This window comes from Stegostoma tigrinum, chromosome 5, assembly GCF_030684315.1.
Source record: "Stegostoma tigrinum isolate sSteTig4 chromosome 5, sSteTig4.hap1, whole genome shotgun sequence".
In the NCBI taxonomy this organism is placed as follows: Eukaryota; Metazoa; Chordata; class Chondrichthyes; order Orectolobiformes; family Stegostomatidae; genus Stegostoma; species Stegostoma tigrinum.
In genome coordinates this window covers 95,678,741-95,695,110 of record NC_081358.1, presented here as the reverse complement: position 1 = coordinate 95,695,110, position 16,370 = coordinate 95,678,741, and the positions used below count along the sequence as shown (strand labels likewise).

Sequence of the window (16,370 nt, the reverse complement as noted above, 5' to 3'; positions counted from 1 at the left end):
TAAATTCAGTTATTCTGAAAAGAAATATGGAAGTAAAAAGCTGTTATCAGCTAAAATGACTAATCAAAACTCAACTAGTTCTAAGCTATTCTTAAAAGGATTAAGTTTTGATACATGAAATGCAAGACATAGAAGTAGAAGTTAGACTTTCAGCCCCTCAAGTCTGCTCCACCATTCCATGATTTTTTTTAAGTACAACTATGCGTGGACATTGCGCACACAATACAGGGAACCACATCACCTTTCACGCTAGTGTTGTTGTAAAACAGTTTATAAATAAAATGTATATGCAGCTGAAATGAGCAACCGGGTTATCAAATGGAAAGATGAAAACTTGACCATGAAATGAAAATCAAACCTACCCCTATCCATGGGAGTGGTCCTGTTTCTCTACTGGTTAATTTCGTTTTCTATGTGTTGCAATCTCTGCACAAAACAAATAATATCATGAGGCACTGATCGCTTGAGGTCTGAAATAAAGGTATAGTACTAATAACGATCATGCTTATCAGTCATTCAAACTGAAGCAGATGAAATGAAAGGAGTTGCATTTATGTGTTACATTTCACGACATCAGTTTCTCTACACTGCTAAGTATTTGCAAGCGTACGCCGTAAGAAATAGAAGCTAATTTGCGCAATGTACAAGGAAAATGGTTAAGCAATATATGCTGGCAGGATATCCTGTTCTTTCACTCGTGCTGTGGGACGTTTAGATCGTGAAGGGCTGAGACCTTAAAATTAGATTTGCATTGCTGAAAGACCAGAACTCTCGGGCATCATATGTCCTGAGTCTGTGGTGTGAATTTAAAAATCGTTACATTCTGACCGATTTGAGGACGCTACCCCTTGCTTTAAGATTGAGAGCACGAGTTTTCCAGTGGCCTGTCTATATGAATATGTCTGCTAATTGCTGAGCTGATCAGAAGCGCAGAAGTATTTACATGTCACCGTGGAATCAAACTTAAACCTGTTATTTTTAAGTGCGATACGTTTGTTCAAAAGGACATATTCACATAGGGAGTGAATAAATGATGGGAATTTCGAGATCATTGGACTTAGCTAGCTGAACAGGAGCAGGCTCTGATAATGCTAGCTTTCCTGCTCCTCTGATGCTGCTTGGCCTGCTGTGTTCACCCAGCTCCACTCCTTGTTATCTCAGATTCTCCAGCAGCTGTAGTCCCTACTAGTTCTTTCCCTAAGTTGTTTGAGTCTAGTTCGTCCCCCAGCAGTGACGAACACACACCTGAAATTAAGGCGAAGGCTGCAGGAGGCGGGCCGAGGCCATGGGGTGGGGCAGCCAGATGTGGTGGGCGGGGCAGGGGCCGGGCCGTTGGTGGGGGTGGGGTCTGAGCCGGCAGAGGTGGGCGGGGACGATCCGCCTCACGTGTCGACGGCCAGCTGTTGCCGTTGCCGCGCTTCGCGTTTCCCCAGCGACAGTGGCCTTAGCAACTGCTGCCCTCGTGCGCTCGTAAATCACAAAGAAATTCTGAAATAAAGCGAGTCCAATGGAATCGGCTTTAATTACAAACTGAAGTGAGATCCGCGCTGAATCCGGACCCGGAAAATATGGGGTTTAGCTGCTCTGGGCCCTACACCGTCTGGTCACCTTGGGAACTGTTTCCATGGTGATGGCGGCCCGGCGTCTGGGAGATGGTGTTGTTGGAGCCTCCTGCGGGAGATAGAGAGTGAGGGAGAGAGAGAAAACATCGGGGACAGTAAGTCGTGATCATTTCACTCAGTTTATAGACAGAGTTTGCAGCTGTCCCTTTGCAGCCACTCCAGGCCTCAATGTGGTCAATACGACTTCTCCCGTACCTCATTTTCCTTTTTGCCGTTGACTATAATCGGCCGGAGGGGAAAGTGGGATTTTTGGCTTGGTCTCCATATGCCGTAAAACCACTTGTGCTGACAAGGGGTTGCAGGCATACACCAGGCGAGAGAATGAGGACCCTGGCTTCCTTGGTGACACTGGGTATGTTGGGCTGACCTAAATCAAGAATAGCCGTCCCCTAACCATCAAAACCGCCACTACCCAGGCGAGGTGCTGGGAAAGTCTATACAGCCCCCATAAGGATCAAAGTCTTAGAATGAAAAAAAAATTGCATAATGTTCCTTTCACCCCACAACAAACACAAACAAAACAACCATTGAAATATTTTTAAAGTACAGCCATTGATGTGATCCAGAAAACATAGGCACCCAAAAGTTCCACAAAAATAAATCAGATTATCGTTTTACTCGCAAATTGATTGAGGGATAAGTATTGGTCACAGTACCAAGCAACGCCTCCCTAGAATGCCGGAGGATCTTTTATTTTCTTGTGAGTAGATGGTGCCTCACTTTGGCATCTCAGCAGGTAGCCGGATTGCATGGAAGTGAAGCATCCCCTCAATTGTACCCAAAATGATGCGCCAAGTCCCTGGAGTGGTCTTAAACTCAAGCCAGCATCTGACATAGAACTGAATGCAATGACTAAGCAAACGCTAACATCTCAAAAAGGGCGTATCTACTTTTTCGAAAGTTGGAAGAAAACCTTGATAAAATTCCTAGCCGCGGTATTGATGTTTAGCAGGTTTAAAATTCCATTCCAGATAAAGTCTGATCCAGAGTAAGAACCTTGGTGAGGAATTGAGAGACACTACAATTCAAATGAACGTTTCCTGAGCTTGGATGGAGAAAACAAAGTGCATTCTTATTCCTGGTCCTGATTACTATGCAGCAACTAATACCGGAGAGAGACTGTGTATGAATGCCAGTCTGCCTTCTATGGTTCAATGACTTACTAGTGTAGTTCAAGTTTGTATGTTAACATTTTCAGCATTATTATTCATTGAGATATGCAGACATGATAGGAACACAGCAGAGAATAAAACTCACATTTATAAGCAACTTAGAACTGGGTAATGGAGACAGACAAAGTCTGCTTTATCTCAATGGCAATGCTCTGTTCAATCAAAATCTACCTGCCTGGTCTGGAAATAGCAGTGATGGTTAACTGTTCTTACTGCCTCTCCATGCCAATGGTGGCCCAACTAATCAGCATCCCCACTTGTGCTATGTGAAATGGTATTGTTTTTGTTAAGTTTGTTTCTTGTAACCTAGCTCTGATGGTTGCAAGACAGAATGCTCCAATACCTAATTACCTTAGCAGGATATTGCTTGGTATGGAGGACATTAGCTATGAGGAGAGGTTGGAAAAACTTGGATAACAAGATGTAGAGCTGGACGAACACACCAGGCCAAGCAGCATCAGAGGAGCAGGAAAGCTGACGTTGTGGGCCCGACCCTTTTTCTGAAGAAGGGTCTAGGCCCAAAAAGTCAGCTTTCCTGCTCCTCTGATGCTGCTCGGCCTGCTGTGTTCATCCAGCTCTACACCTTGTTATCTCAGATTCTCCAGCATCTGCAGTTCCTACTATATCTGAGAAACTTAGGTTGTTCTCACTGGAATGATGGAGGTTGAGGGGGCACCGGATAGAGTTCTACAAGATTATGAAGGGCATGGACAATTTGGACAGTCAGAAGTTTTTTCCCAGGATGGAAGAGTCAGTTACCAGGGGCCATGGTTTAAGCTGTGAGTGGCAAGGCTTAAAGGTGATGTATGAGGCAAGTTTTTTACACAAAGGGTGGTGGGTGCCTGGAACTCACTGCTGGGGGAGGTGGTGGAAGCAGATACTACAGTGACTTTAAGGGGCGTCTTTACAAATATATGAATAAGATGGGAATAGAGAGATACGGTTCCCATAAGGGTATGGGCTTTTTGTTGTGATGGGCAGCATGTCGGTGCAGCTTGGAGTGCTGAATGGGCTTATTCCTGTACTGTATTTTTTTTTGTTCTTTGTTCTAATCTCCTTTTAGCAATTTTTAACTTCCTGAGACTTCCTTGCTAGCCAGAATAGTTTCCTCTCTCTTAACCATATTTGGTCCCTTTCATATCTTGTAAAATTTGATCAACTCAGCGTAACTTTTTAAGTTTCAGGAGATATGATCGTAGCTTATGTAAACTTCCCTCATAATTTAAAACAAAAGGCTTTTCAGAAAAAATAAAACTCCTTTATGGTCACTACATTGATATGAAGATGTGTTATTTGAAGTATAAATTTAAAATCTAATTGAACTTAGCGAAGGTGATGGCCATGTGTTTTTATGGCTGGACTGCTAATTCAGAGACCCAGGTAATGTCCCAGGGACCGTGGTTCAAATCCTGCCATGGCAGATGGTAGAACTTGAATTCAATGAAAATCTGGAATTAATAGTCTAATGATGACAATGAATCCATTGCTAATTGTTGAAAAGAATACCTTTAAAGCTAAGGAGACTGGCCGCAGCACAAAGAAAGGTTGCATTTGCAAAGAACAGAAGCTGCTCAACTGAAGTCAATAAGCCGACAACACTTCTGGAGATATCACATGACACAGTTTGTAGATCCAAATGAAACTATTGGATTTTAACACGAAAATGCAAGATAAGCTCTCCCAAACGCAACAGCCTTTGCCCTCTTTCTCCTCCTTGAAATCATTGTTGTCAGAGTTTGAGAGTTGAAAATTCACTGGAAGATTTCATCCCTCTAAATGGAGGTTTCCAAAAGGAGACTTGGAAATCTACATCACCGTCTGCATTAAAATATTATTAGCCAGTCATAGCTGGTCCAGGAAGACATTCCAGTGCCAAAACACTTGGCAGTGTTTAATACTTTGCTGTCAAAATTGGAGGTTGTGTATTGTAATTTGAAAGAAGGACAGTTGTGTATATTTTTGCATTTCTAACCACTTGTTAATAATCTTTACATCTATGTTTGAGCAAGTTTGGTTTCCCATAAATTAGTTATTTGTTTATTACTTAAGGAACCTGGCTGACTTGTTTCTTGTACTGAATTACAATTGACAATATTCCCTCCTTTTTAAATTTAAATTTTATTTTGACCAGTACAGGAGCGGGACAAGGAAAGGAATCAGTTCACCCTTCCTAACTTGACTTAACAAAGTATTTGAATGGTGTGACATCTAGATTTGCTTACTTGACCCTAGGTATGGCCTAATCATTGCTTTATGCAGCTAAAGCTGCATTGTGGTCCTTTAGATATAAAGGACAGAAATCCATTAGCCTTTTAAAATATTCTTCACACCCATGCTAATTTTACTTATCTCTTTACTTACACTATTTTAAACTTTCCCTCATTTAGTAAATACCCTTTTTAGCTAAAAGTGGATGAAGTCTCATGTACATTGAAATCCATTTGGCACTGTTTTGCTAATTCCATTGATCTATGAGTATCTTATATTTTTAGGCATTCATTTACCCTGCTTAAAGTGCCACTTACCATTTGGATTAATTTTGATATGTGAATTTCTATCGTATCATTTTGAAAAAAAAAGGATCACTTGACATTTTATGGTCTAACTATTCTTCATTGCAGTTTTAGTTGAAGATGAGCAGCAAAAGCAGTGGTGTGAAGGTGTTCGCCAGAGTCAGAACAACAACTAATTTTGCATCAGATATGATTGAGTTTTTACCTGACAATCAGGTAAGAAAGACCATTACAGAAGACTCTCCTGTATGTTTTATTTATATTGAGAAATCACAGTGAAGAGTTGATGTCTTCAGAGCCTCTAACAACTCCTAATGGAAGATGAACATCACATCACCATATCATCACCCATTCTTCCTGGTCAACTGGCTGTCTAAAAAATTTAGACTCATTTTCAGTCTTAGGAGAATTAACTATCTACTGTGACATGAACAACTGCATATATTGCTTGTTGACATCTTCTGTTGCTGACCACAATATATATACTATAATTAAAACTTGAGGATTGCAACATGTCTTTTAGTTAGAAATTGAAGGATTATTTTCAAGGACACAGAAATTGCTGGACAAGAGAAGGTCCACACTTCATGTACTACCATCACGGTAGCCCCCTGATGCTAATATAATGCATTTCTTGATTAAATCAGAAATCAGACAACACAAGGTTATAGTTCAACAGGAACAAAAACAGAAATTGCTGGAAAAGCTCAGCAGGCCTGGCAGCATCTATGAAGAAAAAATCTGGGTTAACATTTCAGGTCCGGTGACCCTTCCTCAGAACATTTTTCTTCACAGATGCTGCCAGACCAGCTGAGCTTTTCCAGCAACTTTTGTTTTTGTTCTTGACTTACAGCATCTGCAGATCTTTTGGGTTTTTTAAAATAGCCCAACAGATTTATTTGAAATCACGGGCTTTCGGAGCATAGCACCTTCCTCAGGTGAAGTGAGAAAGAAGCTCCAAGAAACAAAATTTATGGGCAGAGAGATCAAAGGCAGATAGATCAAACGATCATACAAATGGTGTGAGTGGAGGGTTGAATAATACGTCTCTGCTGGTGATCACATGTCAGACGATGTGAGTAAAGTGCCAACAGTTAAATAACAAGTGAAGGGATGACATATAATCCGATTAAGTGAGGCATGGAGTTAATTATAAAAGCTTAAAAATAAGTTGATGTTGGAGACAAACCAAATGACAGGAATAACATGATAGGTATAAGAGTTGCATGCCGAGGGTCTAACCAAAGTAATAAGTAATCCAACACTGTACAAACTAATTAAGGTAGAGAGACCATAACAATTTGTCAAGGTGACGGAGTCATAATAGTACAGTAGGGAAGATTTTACAGATATAGAACAGTGTGGTGGGGTTGCATGTAGCGTGACATGAACACACAATCACGGTTGAGGCCAACTTCATGTGTACGGAACTTGGCTATCAATTTCTGCTCGGCAATTCTGTGTTGTGTATCTCAAAAGTTACCTCAGTGGACGTTTACCCAAATGTTGAAGGCTGAATATTCTTGACTGTTGAAATGTTCAACTGGCAGGGAATATTCCTGTCTGGTGATTGTTGCGCAGTGTCCATTAATCTGTTGTCCTGGCATCTGCATGGTCACGCCAATATACTCTGCCTCAGGGCATTCAATCCTGTAGCGTATGAGATAGGCAACATTGCCCAAGTCACATGAGTATCTGCCGTGTACGTGATGGGTGATATTCTCATGTGTGATGGTAGTATCCATGCCAATGATCTGTCATGTTTTGCAGAGCTTGCCATGGCAGCGTTGTGTAGCGTTGTGGTCAATGTTGTCCTGAAGGCTGGGTAGTTTGCTGCGAACAATAGTCACTTTAAGGTTTGGCGGTTGTTTGAAGGTATAGGGATGATCTTGGCGAGATGCTTATCATCATCAATAATGTGTTGAAGGCTGCAAAGAACATGGTGCCATCTCTCCACTCTGCGAAAGTACTGAATGATGCACTGTATTCTATTGATCGTACCCTGAATCTGTCTTCTGAGGAGGGCTTTGCGGTTTTTCACTGTGGCACATCAGAACTGGTGATCAATGATTTGAGCATCAAATCCCATTCTTATGATGGCGTCCTTCAAAATCTTGAGGTGCCCATTCCATTCCTCCTCATTACCTATTAGAAGATAAAGTGAGTGCACTCAAAGGTGCCCTGGCTCCTGCATGCGTACTGGAGCTCTTTCCTTGGGTTGGTAAATTATTACAAATCATACATAACCTGGCCTCCAGCTTGGCTGTCTTACACCTGCTATTGAAAAAGGGTCAGCCTTGGAAATGACTGAATAGCCAAGAAGTAGCCTTGAGGGAAGTGAAGAAGCAACTGTTGTTATCTAACGAGTTGGCCTACTACATACCCGAGCAAGAGGTGATGCTGACATTCATTTATTCCCCAGATGGTATCAGGGCAGTGTTAGCTCACTGCTGGCCCAATGGAGTGGAATGCCTGACAGCTTTGGCCTCCCAGACTTGGGCTGATACTGAACGCAAATTGCTTCAATAGAGAATGAAAGTTTGGTGGCCATCTTTGGTGTGAGAAAGTTCCTCCAATACCTTTACATACATGGATTTTTAATAGTAATGCACCACAAACCCCTGCTAGGACTACTTAAAAACAAGGCTTGTGCCACCCATAGCTTCTGGTTGAATTCAGCAGCAGGCCTGTTCTGAGTGCATACAAGTTGGAACACAGTCCAAGATGCAATGGCAAATGTGGATGCCTTGAGCCATCCCCCACTGGCACACACTTCTGGTGGTTCCTCCGCTGGAAGAGTCCATTCTGGTTTTAAACTTTCTGGGCACTGTTCTGGTCACCACTGACAATACCTGACTGTGGACACTAAAATCTCCTATCATAACAAAGCTAAAGCAACTGGAGGTAATGGGGGAAACAAAAGAGCCATCACAACCAAGAATGAAAACTTCCCAGACCTGATAAGACCAGATTACCATAGAGGGTGGCATATTACTATGAGAAGCAAGAGTGATTGGCCTGATTTAAAGGTCACTGCCAGGTACCGGCTGAACTTCACCAGGGTCATCCAGAGGTATCCAAAATGAAAGTTTTGCAAGAAGTTATGTCTGGTGGCCAGGATTGGATAGCGACGTAGGTAGTGGGGTAGTGCCAGAGTGCCAACAAAGACAAAAATTACTGCCAGCAGCTCCTGCTAGGAATGACTGGCTAAAACCTGGACTCGGTTACACATTGACAATGCTGGTCCTTTCATGGGCTCAATGTGCTTGGTCATTGTGGATACCCATTCAAAATGGTTGGGCATGCATAGTGTTCAAACACAGGTGACAATTGAAAACCTGCGAGCATCATGTATGATACATGGACTCCTACACATATTGGTCATGGACAATGAGATGTCATTTACCAAAAATTGAATGGTGTTCAGCTTGTTCAGTCAGCTCTGTACAATCCATCGTCCATTGGTTTGGCAGAAAAAGCAATTCAAATGTTGAAGGTAGGCCTAAGAAACAGCCTGCAGCTTCACTCGGCGCCAAACTGTCCTGCTTTCTGTTTGATTATAAGACCAGCCCTCATGCAACTACAGGGGTAGTTTCCAGCAGAATTGCTGACGGGGTGAAGATTCTGCACCAGGTTAAACCTGATATTCCCAGACCGGGGTGGGTGGGGTAAGGGGTTTGGGTGGGGTGGAATGGGTAAAATTCCAGCAGGAACGCCAGTGCTGGCTACATGACACGTCTAAGATAGAAGGACAGTTTAAGTCAGGGGACGGCATTTGGTGTCAAAACCATGGAAATGGTCCTGCATGGATATGAAGCAAGGTCAGTAGCAAGGTCATGTCCTATACCATATAAAATACAAGCAGGTGAGGTGATCCTGAATAAACATGTGAATCACCTGAAAGCTGCTACCTTGCAAATGGAGCAAAACATACTTGGCCCTCAGAACAGCCAGAAGGCGTATCAGAAACTATGGGTTCTCAGAGTCCCAGAAGGATGCAGTCTCAATACCATTAGCAACAGAAGAAGAGAAGGAAACTCCCCCAAGACAGTCTGGGCAAGATTATGGTACATGCTGTCCGTGTCCTGAGTCCACATCAGTAGAACCAGACCTGGGGTGGATTCTTCCCTGAAGAAGCTACAAAAGAAAGAACAGGCCTGCATCCCTGGACTTGGGGAAAAGGCGTGTAATTATTGGAACCAGAGCTAGATGGATCTCATTGACTATGAGATCCTTGATTGGGGTTGTTAACTCGGGCCAATCAGGGAGACTTAGCTTACAGATAAAAACAGGTGATTCAGAGAGCCTCCTCGGTCTTGGGACTGGTTTTGAGCAAGTTGGGCAAAGCCCAGTACTAAGCACATGTAAGTAAAGTGTGACTCATAGAGTCATAGAGGTGTACAGCATGAAAATGGACTGTTCAGTCCAACTTGTCCATGCTGACCAGATATCCTAATTTAATCTAGTCCCATTTACCAGCATTTGGCCATATCCCTCTGAGTACTTCCCATTCATATACCCATCCAGATGCCTTTTAAATGTTGTAATTGTACCAGCCTCCATCACTCCACTGGCGGCTATTGTATACATGCACCACCCTCTGCTCCTTAAGTCCCTTTTAAATCTTTCCCTCTTACCTTAAACCTAAACTCTGTAGTTTTGGACTTCCTTACCCTGGGGAAAAGACCTTGTCTACATACCATATCCATGCCCTTCATGATTTTGTAAACTTCTATAAGATCACCCCTCAGCTTCTGACACTCCAGGGGAAATAGCCCCAGCCTCTTCAGCCTCTCCTTGTAGCACAAACTGTCCAAATCCGGCAACATCCTTGTAAATCTTTTCTGAAATCTTTCTAGTTTCACAACATCCTTCCTTTGGCAGGGAGACCAGAACTGAATGCCGTATTCCAAATGTGGCCTAACCAATCTCCTGTATAGCCACAACATGACATCCCTACTCCTACACTCAGTGCACTGACTATTAATGGCAACCGCACCAAATGCTGCCTTCACCACGCTGTTTACCTGTTTAATCCACTTTCAAGGAGGTATGAAACTGTACTCCAAGGCTTCTTTGTTCAGCAACACTCCCAAAAAAACTTACCAATAAGTGTATAAGTCTTGCACTGATTTTCCCTACCAAAGTGCAGCATGGTATACTAGTTTGTTTGCAGTTATTTCATATGCACAGTGCAGCCTGCTGTACATTGGAAAGATCAAATGCAGATTGAGTAACAACTTTACAGGACACCTCGATTTGATCTGCAAACGTGATCCTGAGCTTTTGGCTGCCTGTGATTTTAATCGTACATCTTTGCCTCACACTGACCTTTCCGTCAGCCCTGCATGAGAATTTCAGTGAAGCTCAATGCAAAGCAAAGGAACTGATTTTCATCTTTTTTATCGGGCAGTTTGCAAGTTGAAGGACATACCAGTAAGTTCTTCACATTCAGACCATAGCTGCTCCACTGTTTGTTGCCTTTTCTTTATGCTCCCAATGTCCTTTTGCCATATAATCTCTTACACACTCTGTCTCATCTCAAGCCTTCCCTTATCATTTTCCACAGTTTACCTCCCTCCTCCACCCCAGTTTACTTGCTTAGCATATCGTGATTATTCTGAGTTTTGACGAAATTATTTCTTTCTCCTGGATGCTCCCTCATCTGCTGAATACTTGCAGGATTTTCTGTTTAATATTTCAGCTTCCTTGTTAATACAAACTATTAGTGTAAACTATAACGTGAATGTATTTTTCAAACTTAAGCAAATGATTTCATTCACTTTTATTATTTTTCATTGCAGACAATACATATTCACACCAGACTGGATCAACGAAAGGACGTGGTCAATAATCAACACAGCGACTGGTCATTCAAAGTAGATGGGATTCTCCACAATGCTCCACAAGATGTTGTGTACAAAGCTGTCGCAAAGAATGTCGTGTCTAGCACAATAAATGGCTTCAGCAGTACGTAGATCTAAATCCTCTGGTTAGGAACAAATTGAGGAATCTCAGCTCAGGGAATTTTATGAGAATAAGGCTTGTGTTCAGGTTCCAAAAGGGATTGATTCTATTGTCAGTAACACTGAATGTGCCAACTATTTCTAAGGTGAGAACATTGAATACAGTTGCATGTAACAATGTAGATTTTCAAATTTGTTCATAGTGGTTGTCTTCCCTGGCAAGGTCAGTATTTATACCCATGTCTCATTGCCCTTGAAAAGATGCTGATGACACAAAAACAGAAATTGCTGGAAACACTCAGCAAGTCTGGCAGCATCTGTGGAGAAAAATCAGAGTTAACATTTCAAGTCCAGTGACCCTTCTTCAGAAAGATGCTGTTCTTGAACTGCCTTCTTGAACCGTTGTATTTTTTTTGGTGAATGTATTCTCACAAGATTTTGATCCAGCTAACTTGAAGAAACAATGGTAAATTTGTATGTCAAAATGGCATGTGACATGAGACACAATTTGCATGTAGATGATGATGTTTCTATGATTGTTGCCCTTGTCATTGTAATATAGTAGATGATGCAGATTTAAATGGTTAATTTTTGAAACTTTGGTGAACTACTGCAATGCGCTTTATATATTGTATGCACAGCTGACACTGCTTGTCATGGAGGGTGTAAATGCTTAAGATGGTTCTTGAGATGTCAATTAAGTTACTTTATCCTGGATATTGCTATGCCTCTGTGTTGTATTGGTGTTGTGCACATCCAGGAGAATGGGTATTTTATGTTCCTGACTTGTGTCTATGTTATTATCCCAGCTAATATTATTCCTAGACAAGTCCAATCCCAGAATGGAATCGGGTTTGGTAGGTTATATTGTGTTTTGTTTTAGTTTGGTTTTAATATTGTGGTCTCATAATGAAACATAAATATGTAAAGTTGCACATTTAGTTTTCACAATTAAACAGAAATTTATTTCACATAAGAAATGGAGACAAAATAGAATAAACCTAAACTATTTAGACATAACACAAGTTTAGAGGTTTTGAAACACATGGTAAAATATAATTCCATTCATCCAAAACACCACTTTACAGATCCCAAAATACCCCTACATATTACACAAAAGCACCCCTTCTACAGTACTCACACCAAAGAAGAGTCCTTTTCTTTAACATCTCAATAGGTTTAATTTGACAGTGCCCTCAATAGGGGCAGAACAGCAGCTCAGCGGTTAGCACTGCTGTCTCACTGTGCCAGGGACTGGGGTTTGAGTCCAGCCTTGGGTGACTGTGTGGAGTTTACGAGTTCTCCCTGTGTCAGTGTGTGTCTCTACTGAGTGCTCCAGTTTCTACCCACAGCTCAAAGATGTGCAGGTTAGGTGGATTGGCCAGGATAAGTGTGGGGATAGTGTAGGGGTCTGGATCTTAGTGGGGTGCTCTTCAGGGTGTCAGTGTTGACTTGATGGGCTAAATGGCCTTTCTGCACTGTAAGGATTCTACGTAAAAATAAAAGTCACAGTCTGCAGCTTTCACATACCTGAATTTAAATATTTTATCCAAATACTCCCATTATGGTACTATTACTAAACTCTTCATTCTAAGATAAACAATTTTTACTACTTCTCCTTTTCTCAGGAGCACTGCTTTATACATCCATCTCCAAGCTGCATGTATGCGCCAAACTAAAATTAAAACAAAACATTTATTTAAAAGCTATGGGTTAAAATAATGTTCTAAACTATAAGCTTAAATAAAAGTCCACAATTTTCTAACAGAAATCCTGATGCATGATTGTTTACGTTGCTTGGTTGTAAAACCTCTTAATGTACACACAAAACTATTTGTTCTGAAAGCTAGATCTCTATTAAGTTATTTTAAAAGAAATCACCATAGCTACAGAAATAGTTACAAGATAATCATTAAACTCTTTATGGACTCAGAAAAATATATATGGCACTAATTCAAAATTAAAGCATTTAAACTTAAAAATAAACAACATTAAACTGCATGTAAATTGCACATCGTACATTATACACTGAAGATGCTAGACATTTAAGAGGCAGCCAATTATCACTTTTTCAGGGCTTTGGGAGTTCCAGGGTCAAGTTAATTGCCACAAAATTCTCTGCTTTCTATCCAACCTGTCCATGCCCCTCATGCTATAATATGCCTCAGTCATGTCTCCTCCTGGCTTCCTTTGCTCCAAAGAGAACAACCCAAACTCATCCAGCCTCTCCTCTTAGCTAAACTGCTCCATCTCAGGCCACAGCCTGGTGAATCTCCTGCAACCTCTCCAATGCAATCACACCAATCCTATTGTGTAATGATCAGAACTGCATACACTATGGCCTAAACAAAGTCCTAGACAGTTCCAACATAATCTCCCTGCTTTTATAATATGTGCCACAGTTGACAAAGGACAGTGCCCCATATTTCTTCGTGACTACTCTATTAGCCTGTCCTGCCACCTTCAGGAATTTGTGGACAAACATCCCAAGATCCCTCTTCTTCTGAGTTTCCTATTGTTCTATCCTTCATTCTTCCAAAGTGCATCACCTCACACTTACTAAGGTTAAATTCCATCTGCCACAGAACTGCCCATCTAACTAATCTATAAAATCCTGTAACCTAAAGCCTTCTTCTTTGTCAAAACCCTAACCAATCTACATGTCATCAAACCCCCCCTCTATTTTTAATAATTTCACCAATTTCTTTTTGAACAGCTTCCACTGTTCCTCTGTAGATTTACCCAGAAGTAGCTGTTCCCAGTCTACTTTTGAATGAATGATTTATTATCATGTGTAATTTACAGTGAAACATAACAAAATAAAGTGAAAAGGTTTCATTGTTGCCATAATCCAATGCCAATTTGATCATTTAAGAATAAGAGAAAAAGGAAAGATACAGCTTAAAGAGAAGTCTGGCTCAGAGACACTACTCAGAACCAACTATTATCAAAGTCACTGATCCTCAGGCACCATCTTTTACCGCTTGCCACCGCCCACGCCAGACACTCTTAACATCAGGGACTATCTCCATGGTTGATGTTGCCGTGGTGCCCTCTCACACTGCTTCACCGCTGCTAGTGCCGGATCCAGCTAATGACAAAGTCATCAATCCTCAAGCGTTATATTCTGCCTCTGGGTCTTCCTCATTGACATGTCTTCAGTGCTTGCTCTCCTCCATGTTGGGCTCCCTCTCCTCCACACGGGGCCCCCTCTCCCTCACGCTGGGCTCCCTTTCCTCCACAGTGGGCTCTCCTCTGCGCTGAACCTACCACTGCTACTTGGGAGTCCAGACCTGTTCTTCCCTGTTGATGACGCCAAAAATGCTGTTAAAGAGAAAAAAAGAAAAAAGAGCAAGAAAAAGAAACAAAGAAAGCAAATGGAAGCGGACAAGCCTTGGACCAGGAGCTCAAACGCAATTCTGGCACCCTGCCAGTGTCTTGGCTGCTTTGGTCAAATCCTGCCTTATTCTAAAAACATCTTCCTTACCCCAATCCAAAATACTTTATTGTAGACCATCGCTTTCTTTTTCCTGAGTAAATATTTATGGTGTTGTAGTTGTTATCGCTAATATTCTCTCCCATTTCCCCCTTGAACACCAGTCCAGCTTCAGTCCCCAGGATTAGGTACAGCACTGCATTTGCTGGGCCTTCGACATGTTGATAGACGATATTGTTCGAAATACATTTCAAAAAAATCTGCCATCACTAAACATTATGATGGATTTTCTGCTCAACAATGATTCCAGTCTCCATATGAGATTGATGATAGGGTATTTTGCAATGATTATCCCATTGAAAGTTATGGGGAGTTGATTAGACACTCTCTCGTCAAAGAATCATTTATCAGGGACGTGTCACAATAATGTCACAATAATTGTCATACTAAGACTGAATATGTTAAGTTTTATTTTGAATATGTTAATATGCAAGCAAGAAGAGATTCATTATTTAAGGAGCTGTGAATAGAGCTGAACAGTGTGATATCATTAGCAAACATTCACACTTCCAACCTTAGAGAAGTAGAGAATCCTCACAGTGTGGAAGCAGTCCATTTGGTCCATCGAGTCCACACCACCCCTTTGAACAGCATTCCATCCAGTCCAACCCCACTACCCAATCCCTGTAACCCTGGACAGGGTTATGGCAGACATAAATTTATTAAAGTAACTGAAGATGATAGAATACTGCTTTAAAAAACTCCTGCAGCAAATTTCTGGGACTGTGAGGCTGCAGTGCTAACCACTGAGCCACCGTGCCACCCCAACATATGCTTATTTAGAATCCATGGCTCTGCATCCAGAATATGTTGGATTCTGGTAAGTTAGATTTTGGAGTTAAGAATGCCCACCATTTACATTCCAAATTTTCTTTATTCTTACATTCCAAAATTCCTTTAAACAATAGTTCATGTTTTGCTCCAGGAGGACATCAATGTAATAATGTATGTGAAATTGACTAAGAATAAAGCTTATAGTAGACTTTTTGGAATTGTTCTAAATGATGAATATGTTTGATAAATAAGGAGAAATTGTTAGCAGTAGCAAAAAGGGTAGTAACCAGCGAACATAGATTTAAAGTGACTGGGAAAAGAACCAAAGGCAATTTGTAGAGCTTATTTTTGACAGTGAGTTGGAATACATTGCCTCAACTAGTTATGAATCTGATTCAATAATAAAGTTTTATAAGGAAATGTCGAAGTATTTGTTGGGAGTGAAAGAGAGGGCTCTGAATGCAGAACAAGCGAGTGGGGCTATTTGAATTGCTGTCTGCTAAAGAACTAGCAGTCATGATTGGCAATATAAAACTAGATGTTAAGAGCTGCTGGAGACAGGAAATAAATTTAAGAGTATAGAAAATATGCAGGACAACACGAGAATCCAGAACCTAAAAATAAAGACAATCCATCATCTTTGATGCTTTTGAGGGATGAAACAGGGAGTCTATATTTTACTTTTTCAGGTCCTGATGACCTGTTTGCATGTTCCTAGCATCATCATCTTTTAAATTGCCAACTTTTGTGTCTGCATCACTTATTTACAACTTATTTTCCCACTGTCAAATCTTCAACAGAGACACAAAGGACTTGCTATGCATTTC

General features: G+C 41.3%; 1 protein-coding gene across 4 annotated transcripts in view; it reads left to right on the top strand.

Moving 5' to 3' along the window:
• Positions 1-1,402: 1,402 nt before the first annotated feature.
• The window catches only part of kif9 (kinesin family member 9), a 100,253-nt gene continuing 85,285 nt past the window's right edge, over positions 1,403-16,370 (top strand). For 3 of the 4 annotated variants that reach the window (XM_048528581.2, XM_048528580.2, XM_059646164.1), the window contains exons 1-3: positions 1,403-1,717; positions 5,416-5,523; positions 11,112-11,277. In XM_048528581.2, coding sequence (XP_048384538.1) covers positions 5,428-5,523; positions 11,112-11,277 — 262 coding nt within the window. In that variant the 5' untranslated portion in view covers positions 1,403-1,717; positions 5,416-5,427. Of the gene's footprint in view, positions 1,718-5,415; positions 5,524-10,720; positions 10,744-11,111; positions 11,278-16,370 lie in introns of those variants that run through there. The other variant, XM_059646163.1, reaches the window with a different exon arrangement.